This window comes from Aulonocara stuartgranti (genome assembly GCF_965226115.1).
Source record: "Aulonocara stuartgranti genome assembly, chromosome: 20".
Taxonomy (NCBI): Eukaryota; Metazoa; Chordata; class Actinopteri; order Cichliformes; family Cichlidae; genus Aulonocara; species Aulonocara stuartgranti.
In genome coordinates this window covers 7,830,107-7,842,307 of record NC_138956.1, presented here as the reverse complement: position 1 = coordinate 7,842,307, position 12,201 = coordinate 7,830,107, and the positions used below count along the sequence as shown (strand labels likewise).

At 39.8% G+C, this 12,201-nt stretch overlaps 2 protein-coding genes across 5 annotated transcripts; both read right to left on the bottom strand.

Moving 5' to 3' along the window:
* Nucleotides 1-557: 557 nt before the first annotated feature.
* LOC309696556 (uncharacterized protein) lies at nucleotides 558-3,779 on the bottom strand. The gene is made up of 3 exons (XM_082517833.1): nucleotides 3,762-3,779; nucleotides 1,504-1,704; nucleotides 558-1,383 (listed from the first exon to the last, which is right to left on the bottom strand). Exons 2-3 carry the CDS (start codon nucleotides 1,678-1,680, stop codon nucleotides 931-933), a joined length of 630 nt encoding a protein of 209 aa, XP_082373959.1. The 5' UTR covers nucleotides 1,681-1,704; nucleotides 3,762-3,779; the 3' UTR covers nucleotides 558-930.
* Nucleotides 3,780-6,341: 2,562 nt separating this feature from the next.
* Nucleotides 6,342-9,917, bottom strand: LOC309697074 (uncharacterized protein). 4 transcript variants are annotated; one of them, XM_082518721.1, is made up of 3 exons: nucleotides 9,748-9,917; nucleotides 7,581-7,877; nucleotides 6,342-7,460 (listed from the first exon to the last, which is right to left on the bottom strand). In XM_082518721.1, exons 2-3 carry the CDS (start codon nucleotides 7,755-7,757, stop codon nucleotides 6,867-6,869), a joined length of 771 nt encoding a protein of 256 aa, XP_082374847.1. In that variant the 5' UTR covers nucleotides 7,758-7,877; nucleotides 9,748-9,917; the 3' UTR covers nucleotides 6,342-6,866. The 4 variants fall into 4 exon arrangements, with proteins under 4 accessions (XP_082374847.1, XP_082374848.1, XP_082374846.1 ...); XM_082518722.1 differs by having other exon boundaries at nucleotides 7,581-7,781; XM_082518720.1 differs by lacking the exon at nucleotides 9,748-9,917 and adding an exon at nucleotides 8,686-9,733.
* Between the last annotated feature and the right edge of the window lie 2,284 nt (nucleotides 9,918-12,201).

Below are 12,201 nucleotides of genomic sequence, written 5' to 3'. Positions count from 1 at the left end.
AACTGAATTTTTCTTTTGATGTGTACAAGTGGTTGTATTTGAGTACTTTTGATCTGCTTTTATTCACTACTACGCACACACTGGCTTCAAAAATACAAAGTGATGGCAGTCCCCATGAAAAGGGAATTTTGGCTTCATTTTTGTACAGTGGCAGGAAGTGGAGTGAGGTTATTAAAATAGGCTGTTCTCAGCTATTTTTAAAGCTACATTTTAGTTAGTTTTTAGTTAGCGAACCTTTAGTTACTGTGGCCAAATACATATTTCATTTTTTAAAGTAAACACATTCTCAGTCACTTGCAGTCAGACATTGAGCAAAAGCACATGTTCGGTAGCTAATCCTTGTATTTACCCTGACTAACAAAATATCTCTGCTGAAGTCACTGAGATGGTTTATATGAGAAACAGAAATGTTACTGGCCTGATCAGTCACTAGGCAATGTTGCCGTTACTGTACCTTTAGGAGTTACACAGTCAGAGCAACATGCTGGACTCTTCTTTAGCTCCTCTGCAGAGCCCATTATTAAATGGGCTCTGTGAGGATGAAGCTGTGAGGATCATTGACCAGAATGCGTCCCTTTAACAAACTGATGAAACCAGCTGTAACACAGGACTTGTTGTTTTGTTTTTTTAATGCAGACCAGCAAATGCGTTCTAGGAAGAAAGAGTCAGCTGATTCATTTGCTACAATATAAGAGGTATTAGCAGTTCACCCTCCTTCTTAGCGTATGGCACAGTTTTTAAAAGTAGAGGCAGAGTTTCTGTTTAATGCTGTGCAAGCTCTGCCACACTCAGCTGTTATCCATCAGTGTTTAGCAGCCCGACTGGGCTTTTTAACAGTCTTCACTTTTACAGAGTTTTTGTATAGTAGCAGTCTCTCTGTGGGGTGAGGTGGCAAGCGGTTCCTTTTTGCTTTCACAATGCACGCAGCCATCAGACTGAAACGGTCAAAACCTCCAGATGTGGCGGGCACCGCCAGCAGCTTCTTGGCGAGGCCTTGGAGCTTCGGGAATCGAGAAGCACATTTCCAGTACTGCTTTCCCACAGCGGTTCAGACAGGTACACGTCGAACTCTGACATCTTTAGAGTCTTTGCAGGCGGCTGAAGGAAGTTGAAGATGGACTTCCTCTTGAGGTCGTTTTCACTGATTTCAGGACAGTTGTTGTCTGAGCTGCCAGCACAAGTGTCCATCACGCCATCTGTCTGGCTTTCTTCTTTCACATCGTGCTCCAGCCCACTGCCTGTCTGATCTTTCTCTGCCTCAACAGTAGGAAAAGTTGAGGCTTCCATGTTTTCTAATGTGGACTCAACAATGCTGCGAGCCTCAGATTTTGACGGAGGTGTTAGGAAATCATTCTGTTCATCCTGGTTGTCATCAGAAAACGGCTGCAAAAAAAATGGTTGTTTTAAATGTACACACATTTTTTTCCTTTATCTACTCAACACGCATATTCAATTAAATATAAATCTACAGAAGTCCGCTATGCTTCTGGCCTAATTTGGTACCTGCAGTTTGATCCTAGGATCCAGCACAGCAGCTAGTATCATGTCCTTCTGGTGAATCACTGGCTGGAAGTGTGTGTAGAGGCCTGTGCGCAGGGCCTTGCAGAAGTGGGTGTAGTTGGTGACACAATTCTCCAAGGTTTTATCAAGTCCAATGAGGGACGGTATGATGAGAGACATAGTCACACCATTTCCCTGCAGGACCTACGATAGATAAGACACAAACATGGCATCCACAGTGAAGACATCGTGGACAGCGGAGAATCTCCCGGTGGTGGAGCAGACTGGGACAGAGTTCCACTGATGAAAAAGAGAGTCACGATGGATATTATAAGAATTAAATAAAAAAAGATTCAGACCAAAAGATTTGTGATCTACACAATCCAAGCTGATCAACGATAAGCTCAGTATTTTCATTTAATATATTTTTCATCTGCTTGAATGTTTCCTGCTTCACACAGTGCTCAACCTGCTAGATTTTTGTTTGTTATTCATTTATTTTAAATGTCTAATCTTATCTTTGAATCAAACATTCATACATATATACACTGTGTTCATTATAATAACATACATATATACTGTCAGACACCACTCTGACATTCCATTCATGCTCAGCTGAATATTAAAATGGACAAATATGTGTCATCTCTGCATACGCTATGATCATTATAGAATGACATGAAATATTAAAACTGAGCTTAATCTTCAACATAAGCAGTAGTCATATAAATTCATATACTCTTAAGCACAAATGGTGAAAGTTTTTCTGCAGAATAAGTAGCCTATTAGTTGTATCTGTATTGCGGTGTTCTGATAGTATGGCTTCTTATACTGAAGAAATGGATCTAAATAAATAACTAAATAAATCCTCCAGCACTCGTTATTGTCACCTATTGCTAATGTTTTGACGCTGCCAACCTCTCATACGCTGTAAGAATTTAATTCAACTGTTTATCACAGAAAAAGTGTGACTTGTAGGACACGTAACACTAGCAGGCATAATGTTAGCTTAATAGTCAGCTCAACAGCTGTTGTTAGCTCCGGACAAGTGACTACAACAGTAGCGATGAGCCCCGATGAACGGATCCGGGGGCGGATGGGCTCGTACATAAATGGATCGATCGGGGCGGGATACGGTGGGAAACGACAGATACCTTAAACTTGAAGACAGCCCAAGTAGAAGGATCGCTAAAGTCTGCTAAAAAAAGAAATCGCAATGCAAGTTGAACAAACTTGCAAAGACACAATATCAAATTGAACCCATTCTGGTACAAAATGACATCATAATAGACTGTCCTTTGAATGTCACGACGTTCGGCGATAACGTCACTTGAACTCCTTTGAAGACAGTTCTGGGGGCGGAGTCAGAGCCTATAAATATCCCTCGAGTACATACCTTGAACCCATAGATCGCTATAGTTCTGAACTGACAGTTTCCACTTGCGAACACTTTGTCTCATTGAGTAGATCATTTTTCAAACACAGAATAACACGTCGTATAAACTAAACTAAATACATTCATTTCAAAATGAGCTCCCTAAGCTACTTTGATATACAGATGCTCAGAAATGAGATAGAAAATTACAAACAAGCTAAAAAACTTCAGCTTGAGGAAATCCAAGAAAATTACAAACAAGCTAAAAAACTTCAGCTTGAGGAAATCCAAGAAAAGAATTGTAGGATTTCAAGTCTTGAGGCATCTTTGAAAGAAGAGCAGGGACTGGTTGCAAAGATGAAAGAGGAGTCCAAAGAAATGCAGGTGCTCAGAAATGAGATAGAAAAGTACAAACAAGCTGAAAAGCTTCAGTTGGAGGAAATCGATGAAAAGAATTGTAAGATTTCAAGTCTTGAGGCATCTTTGAAAGAAGAGCAGGAACTGGTTGCGAAGATGACAGAGGAAACCAAATCCCAGCTAAGGTCCGCAGAGTCACAGAATGTAGATCTCACAAACAAATATGAGGCAAAAATTCGGGCTCTTCATAAGGCAATCAAACACCTTGAAAATAAGTGTGCCACTGAAAAAACGATGCGGGACAAGAAAGAAAAGGAGGTGGAATCTCTGGTTGTCCTTAAAATCAAAAATGAGCAGGAAAAACAAGAACTCAAGATGAAGCTAAGCAAGACGACTGAGGAAAAAAATGAAACACTTAAAGAACTGCAGAAACAAAATGAGCAGCTTCAGACTGAGATTCAGAACAATGAGAAGTACATTCATCGTAATGACTTCCTTGAAAGAAGGATAGACGAGCTTCTTACACTACCTGGGGAGGTGTACTGCCGTCAACAGAAAGTTAAAAGTGTGGGGAAGAAAATTTCATCCCAAAAAAATAACATAGCCCGTCTGAAAACTGCTCAACAGCTGAAGGGACTTTATGACACACTCGGCCACACTGTGCAAGTCGAGAAAAAAGCCTCCCCAGAGCAGCAAAGAAAGGATGGGGATGAACAAATAGCCCAGAAAAAGGTGAGATTTGACCTGAGTAATGTGGAATACTTTCCATCCAAAGGCGACAATGAGCTGAAAGAACAACAGAAAGAAATTAGAGACCTTAAGGGTAAAATGGGTAACAAGCTTACCACATATGACAGTAAGCTAAAAGCAGTGCATGGCCTGCTACCTCCTATTTCCACTAGGGCCCAGTCTAAAACTGTAGACAACTCAAAGAAGCAGTCTGAGTCTAGGAGCTCACTCAACCTCAAGTCCACTGTTACTCCCAAGGCAGAAGAAGAAATGTTTCATCCCCATTCACCTGAACTTATTTCCCAGTCAACTCTACGTAGAGTATACAATCCTGCTACAAAACTACTCAAGCGCCGGCCTTCAGCCAAACCCAACCACATCTAAAAAATCCTCCTACCAGTTCTCACACTGACCCCAAAGAAATAATCAGCTTTTAAGCTGGTTAAAAAATATCTATTTCTTTGTTTCCAAAGTCAAAATAAATCACAAAGAGACAATATCAGAAAAAAATTTAATACCCGCCCATCCTGAGGGTATATTACATCCGTAACCCAGGAGAGGCTGTATTTGCTATAACATCATAAATGTAAGACAATAAGGACATCTCTGCATGTGTGAGGAAGTGACATGCATTTCATCTATGTCGCTTCATCACCCCCAACCGGTCGAGGTAGATGGCCGCCCCTCACTGAGCCTGGTTCTACTGAAGGTTTCTTCCTATTAAAAGGGAGTTTTTCCTTCCCACTGTCGCCAAGTGCTTGCTCATAGGGGATCTTCGGATTGTTGGGTTTTCTCTGCATTATTGTAGGGATGTTAACTTGCAATATTATATAATATTGCAAGTTAACATCCCTACAATCTCTGCGTTATTGTAGGGATGTTACCCTAAAGTTTTAAAATTGGCACAAATAAAATTGATGTGAACTGAATTTTTCTTTTGATGTGTACAAGTGGTTGTATTTGAGTACTTTTGATCTGCTTTTATTCACTACTACGCACACACTGGCTTCAAAAATACAAAGTGATGGCAGTCCCCATGAAAAGGGAATTTTGGCTCCATTTTTGTACAGTGGCAGGAAGTGGAGTGAGGTTATTAAAATAGGCTGTTCTCAGCTATTTTTAAAGCTACATTTTAGTTAGTTTTTAGTTAGCGAACCTTTAGTTACTGTGACCAAATACATATTTCATTTTTTAAAGTAAACACATTCTCAGTCACTTGCAGTCAGACATTGAGCAAAAGCACATGTTCGGTAGCTAATCCTTGTATTTACCCTGACTAACAAAATATCTCTGCTGAAGTCACTGAGATGGTTTATATGAGAAACAGAAATGTTACTGGCCTGATCAGTCACTAGGCAATGTTGCCGTTACTGTACCTTTAGGAGTTACACAGTCAGAGCAACATGCTGGACTCTTCTTTAGCTCCTCTGCAGAGCCCATTATTAAATATGTGCAAACAGCAGCATGTTTCTGGCTCCCTCCACACATGGTCAAGGTCAGGTTTATTGATCGAGCACATTTCCAACAGCCCATGCTGCACAACTTGCTTTACAAACTAGAATGCAACTAAAACAAGTAAAATGCACTACAATGACGCAATAAAATATAAATGAATAATAACACTAAAATAAAATAGAATGCATTTAAATTACTTATTGGCAGCTGATTTGACGCAGTTTCAACTGAAGATGAATCAATGAGAGGATTAAAAAAAATGTTCTCACAGTTTTCTTCAGTCGCAAACTGTCTTTAATATCAGACATATTCCAATATTCCAGTTTCTAGCAGATATCTCAGTTTCTTGATAACACAGCTGATACATACTCCAATGTTTAATGCAAGCAAAAACTTTTTGAATGCTTCTCAGAGGAGATCACAGCACTCATAACACTGGTTTTAATTTTCAACACATTATCGGTCTTTACCGCAGTAAAATCAGGTAGCTGTCATTCAATGCCAACATCAGCCTACCTGACAAAGCCAAACTAAATGAAGCTTTTCCATCAACTTCCATCAGACATTATAGTTTATCCAAGCAAAATGTTTTCTTTTTAAAAATCTATGGTTTTGAGGAAAACAACAGCATCTATGAAAGTACATGAATTATTGATTAGGCTATTTGAAAATGGTGAAAGACAAGTCTGATAAAAAGCTGAAAAGATGCTGACACTGTTGTATTTCACGTTAGAATGAATGAAACAAAACTGTAATGCCTGAAAGAAATGTACAGTGGATTTCTCATTTGACTATAAAATATAAATGACTTTTGGGGTGGAGGGACTGAATAGCCAAATTCAATATAAAGATCTACTGTTCCATCACGTTTGGCAGCAAATATCTCATTTATCAGTGCATAGTGGAAATAAATAAGCATTCAACCTCTGATTTGACATTTTATTACTGTCTTAACAAAAGTTGCAGTCAGAAAACATGAAATTCTGCAAAAGAACGATACAAGCTGAACTCATTTTGGTTTGAAGTGAATCAGATGCCATTCATTCACCGACTCCATTTCTAATTTGCCATTTCCCAATCCAGTAGAGAGCTCTGACTTGAATCATGTGTGGAAGGGACAAAGTACAACTCTGAGCAGCACCGTACAGCACGCAGAGACAGTGTGCATCTCTATCGCTGCTGCAGGTATGAAGCTGTGAGGATCATTGACCAGAATGCGTCCTTTTAACAAACTGATGAAACCAGCTGTAACACAGGACTTGTTGTTTTGTTTTTTTAATGCAGACCAGCAAATGCGTTCTAGGAAGAAAGAGTCAGCTGATTCATTTGCTACAATATAAGAGGTATTAGCAGTTCACCCTCCTTCTTAGCGTATGGCACAGTTTTTAAAAGTAGAGGCAGAGTTTCTGTTTAATGCTGTGCAAGCTCTGCCACACTCAGCTGTTATCCATCAGTGTTTAGCAGCCCGACTGGGCTTTTTAACAGTCTTCACTTTTACAGAGTTTTTGTATAGTAGCAGTCTCTCTGTGGGGTGAGGTGGCAAGCGGTTCCTTTTTGCTTTCACAATGCACGCAGCCATCGGACTGAAACGGTCAAAACCTCCAGATGTGGCGGGCACCGCCAGCAGCTTCTTGGCGAGGCCTTGGAGCTTCGGGAATCGAGAAGCACATTTCCAGTACTGAAGAGTAGAGTTGCTTTCCCACAGCGGTTCAGACAGGTACACGTCGAACTCTGACATCTTTAGAGTCTTTGCAGGAGGCTGAAGGAAGTTGAAGATGGACTTCCTCTTGAGGTCGTTTTCACTGATTTCAGGACAGTTGTTGTCTGAGCTGCCAGCACAAGTGTCCATCACGCCATCTGTCTGGCTTTCTTCTTTCACATCGTGCTCCAGCCCACTGCCTGTCTGATCTTTCTCTGCCTCAACAGTAGGAAATGTTGAGGCTTCCATGTTTTCTAATGTGGACTCAACAATGCTGCGAGCCTCAGATTTTGACGGAGGTGTTAGGAAATCATTCTGTTCATCCTGGTTGTCATCAGAAAACGGCTGCAAAAAAAATGGTTGTTTTAAATGTACACACATTTTTTTCCTATATCTACTCAACATGCATATTCAATTAAATATAAATCTACAGAAGTCCGCTATGCTTCTGGCCTAATTTGGTACCTGCAGTTTGATCCTAGGATCCAGCACAGCAGCTAGTATCATGTCCTTCTGGTGAATCACTGGCTGGAAGTGTGTGTAGAGGCCTGTGCGCAGGGCCTTGCAGAAGTGGGTGTAGTTGGTGACACAATTCTCCAAGGTTTTATCAAGTCCAATGAGGGACGGTATGATGAGAGACATAGTCACACCATTTCCCTGCAGGACCTACGATAGATAAGACACAAACATGGCATCCACAGTGAAGACATCGTGGACAGCGGAGAATCTCCCGGTGGTGGAGCAGACTGGGACAGAGTTCCACTGATGAAAAAGAGAGTCACGATGGATATTATAAGAATTAAATAAAAAAAGATTCAGACCAAAAGATTTGTGATCTACACAATCCAAGCTGATCAACGATAAGCTCAGTATTTTCATTTAATATATTTTTCATCTGCTTGAATGTTTCCTGCTTCACACAGTGCTCAACCTGCTAGATTTTTGTTTGTTATTCATTTATTTTAAATGTCTAATCTTATCTTTGAATCAAACATTCATACATATATACACTGTGTTCATTATAATAACATACATATATACTGTCAGACACCACTCTGACATTCCATTCATGCTCAGCTGAATATTAAAATGGACAAATATGTGTCATCTCTGCATACGCTATGATCATTATAGAATGACATGAAATATTAAAACTGAGCTTAATCTTCAACATAAGCAGTAGTCATATAAATTCATATACTCTTAAGCACAAATGGTGAAAGTTTTTCTGCAGAATAAGTAGCCTATTAGTTGTATCTGTATTGCGGTGTTCTGATAGTATGGCTTCTTATACTGAAGAAATGGATCTAAATAAATAACTAAATAAATCCTCCAGCACTCGTTATTGTCACCTATTGCTAATGTTTTGACGCTGCCAACCTCTCATACGCTGTAAGAATTTAATTCAACTGTTTATCACAGAAAAAGTGTGACTTGTAGGACACGTAACACTAGCAGGCATAATGTTAGCTTAATAGTCAGCTCAACAGCTGTTGTTAGCTCCGGACAAGTGACTACAACAGTAGCGATGAGCCCCGATGAACGGATCCGGGGGCGGATGGGCTCGTACCTTAAACTTGAAGACAGCCCAAGTAGAAGGATCGCTAAAGTCTGCTAAAAAAAGAAATCGCAATGCAAGTTGAACAAACTTGCAAAGACACAATATCAAATTGAACCCATTCTGGTACAAAATGACATCATAATAGACTGTCCTTTGAATGTCACGACGTTCGGCGATAACGTCACTTGAACTCCTTTGAAGACAGTTCTGGGGGCGGAGTCAGAGCCTATAAATATCCCTCGAGTACATACCTTGAACCCATAGATCGCTATAGTTCTGAACTAACAGTTTCCACTTGCGAACACTTTGTCTCATTGAGTAGATCATTTTTCAAACACAGAATAACACGTCGTATAAACTAAACTAAATACATTCATTTCAAAATGAGCTCCCTAAGCTACTTTGATATGCAGATGCTCAGAAATGAGATAGAAAATTACAAACAAGCTAAAAAACTTCAGCTTGAGGAAATCCAAGAAAAGAATTGTAGGATTTCAAGTCTTGAGGCATCTTTGAAAGAAGAGCAGGGACTGGTTGCAAAGATGAAAGAGGAGTCCAAAGAAATGCAGGTGCTCAGAAATGAGATAGAAAAGTACAAACAAGCTGAAAAGCTTCAGTTGGAGGAAATCGATGAAAAGAATTGTAAGATTTCAAGTCTTGAGGCATCTTTGAAAGAAGAGCAGGAACTGGTTGCGAAGATGACAGAGGAAACCAAATCCCAGCTAAGGTCCGCAGAGTCACAGAATGTAGATCTCACAAACAAATATGAGGCAAAAATTCGGGCTCTTCATAAGGCAATCAAACACCTTGAAAATAAGTGTGCCACTGAAAAAACGATGCGGGACAAGAAAGAAAAGGAGGTGGAATCTCTGGTTGTCCTTAAAATCAAAAATGAGCAGGAAAAACAAGAACTCAAGATGAAGCTAAGCAAGACGACTGAGGAAAAAAATGAAACACTTAAAGAACTGCAGAAACAAAATGAGCAGCTTCAGACTGAGATTCAGAACAATGAGAAGTACATTCATCGTAATGACGTCCTTGAAAGAAGGATAGACGAGCTTCTTACACTACCTGGGGAGGTGTACTGCCGTCAACAGAAAGTTAAAAGTGTGGAAGAAGAAAAAGAGAAACTACAGGCTGAACTTAAAAAGTGTCAAAGACAAAATGAGGAGTATAAAGCGGGAAAGCGCTGGGCAATAGATGAGAAAAACCAACTGACAAAGAAAAATGATGAACTGAAAGTACGTCAAAGGGAGAAGGAATGTAACAACATAACGTTGAGGAAAGAGTTAAAAGCTAAAGTCCTGGAATCTGAAAGTCAGATAAAGGAGCTGGCAAGGCAACGTTTTACTATCGACCGTCTGGAAAACTGCCTTGAGGATAAAACTAAGCAAATAATTATATTTGAAAATGAGACGCAGGAACCTGGGAAGAAAATTTCATCCCAAAAAAATAACATAGCCCGTCTGAAAACTGCTCAACAGCTGAAGGGACTTTATGACACGCTCGGCCGCACTGTGCAAGTCGAGAAAAAAGCCTCCCCAGAGCAGCAAAGAAAGGATGGGGATGAACAAATAGCCCGGAAAAAGGTGAGATTTGTCCTGAGTAATGCGGAATACTTTCCATCCAAAGGCGACAATGAGCTGAAAGAACAACAGAAAGAAATTAGAGACCTTAAGGGTAAAACTGGTAACAAGCTTACCACATATGACAGTAAGCTAAAAGCAGTGCATGGCCTGCTACCTCCTATTTCCACTAGGGCCCGGTCTAAAACTGTAGACAACTCAAAGAAGCAGTCTGAGTCTAGGAGCTCACTCAACCTCAAGTCCACTGTTACTCCCAAGGCAGAAGAAGAAATGTTTCATCCCCATTCACCTGAACTTATTTCCCAGTCAACTCTACGTAGAGTATACAATCCTGCTACAAAACTACTCAAGCGCCGGCCTTCAGCCAAACCCAACCACATCTAAAAAATCCTCCTACCAGTTCTCACACTGACTCCAAAGAAATAATCAGCTTTTAAGCTGGTTAAAAAATATCTATTTCTTTGTTTCCAAAGTCAAAATAAATCACAAAGAGACAATATCAGAAAAAAATTTAATACCCGCCCATCCTGAGGGTATATTACATCCGTAACCCAGGAGAGGCTGTATTTGCTATAACATCATAAATGTAAGACAATAAGGACATCTCTGCATGTGTGAGGAAGTGACATGCATTTCATCTATGTCGCTTCATCACCCCCAACCGGTCGAGGTAGATGGCCGCCCCTCACTGAGCCTGGTTCTACTGAAGGTTTCTTCCTATTAAAAGGGAGTTTTTCCTTCCCACTGTCGCCAAGTGCTTGCTCATAGGGGATCTTCGGATTGTTGGGTTTTCTCTGCATTATTGTAGGGATGTTAACTTGCAATATTATATAATATTGCAAGTTAACATCCCTACAATCTCTGCGTTATTGTAGGGATGTTACCCTAAAGTTTTAAAATTGGCACAAATAAAATTGATGTGAACTGAATTTTTCTTTTGATGTGTACAAGTGGTTGTATTTGAGTACTTTTGATCTGCTTTTATTCACTACTACGCACACACTGGCTTCAAAAATACAAAGTGATGGCAGTCCCCATGAAAAGGGAATTTTGGCTTCATTTTTGTACAGTGGCAGGAAGTGGAGTGAGGTTATTAAAATAGGCTGTTCTCAGCTATTTTTAAAGCTACATTTTAGTTAGTTTTTAGTTAGCGAACCTTTAGTTACTGTGGCCAAATACACATTTCATTTTTTAAAGTAAACACATTCTCAGTCACTTGCAGTCAGACATTGAGCAAAAGCACATGTTCGGTAGCTAATCCTTGTATTTACCCTGACTAACAAAATATCTCTGCTGAAGTCACTGAGATGGTTTATATGAGAAACAGAAATGTTACTGGCCTGATCAGTCACTAGGCAATGTTGCCGTTACTGTACCTTTAGGAGTTACACAGTCAGAGCAACATGCTGGACTCTTCTTTAGCTCCTCTGCAGAGCCCATTATTAAATATGTGCAAACAGCAGCATGTTTCTGGCTCCCTCCACACATGGTCAAGGTCAGGTTTATTGATCGAGCACATTTCCAACAGCCTATGCTGCACAACTTGCTTTACAAACTAGAATGCAACTAAAACAAGTAAAATGCACTACAATGACGCAATAAAATATAAATGAATAATAACACTAAAATAAAATAGAATGCATTTAAATTACTTATTGGCAGCTGATTTGACGCAGTTTCAACTGAAGATGAATCAATGAGAGGATTAAAAAAAAATGTTCTCACAGTTTTCTTCAGTCGCAAACTGTCTTTAATATCAGACATATTCCAATATTCCAGTTTCTAGCAGATATCTCAGTTTCTTGATAACACAGCTGATACATACTCCAATGTTTAATGCAAGCAAAAACTTTTTGAATGCTTCTCAGAGGAGATCACAGCACTCATAACACTGGTTTTAATTTTCAACACATTATCGGTCTTTACCGCAGTAAAATCA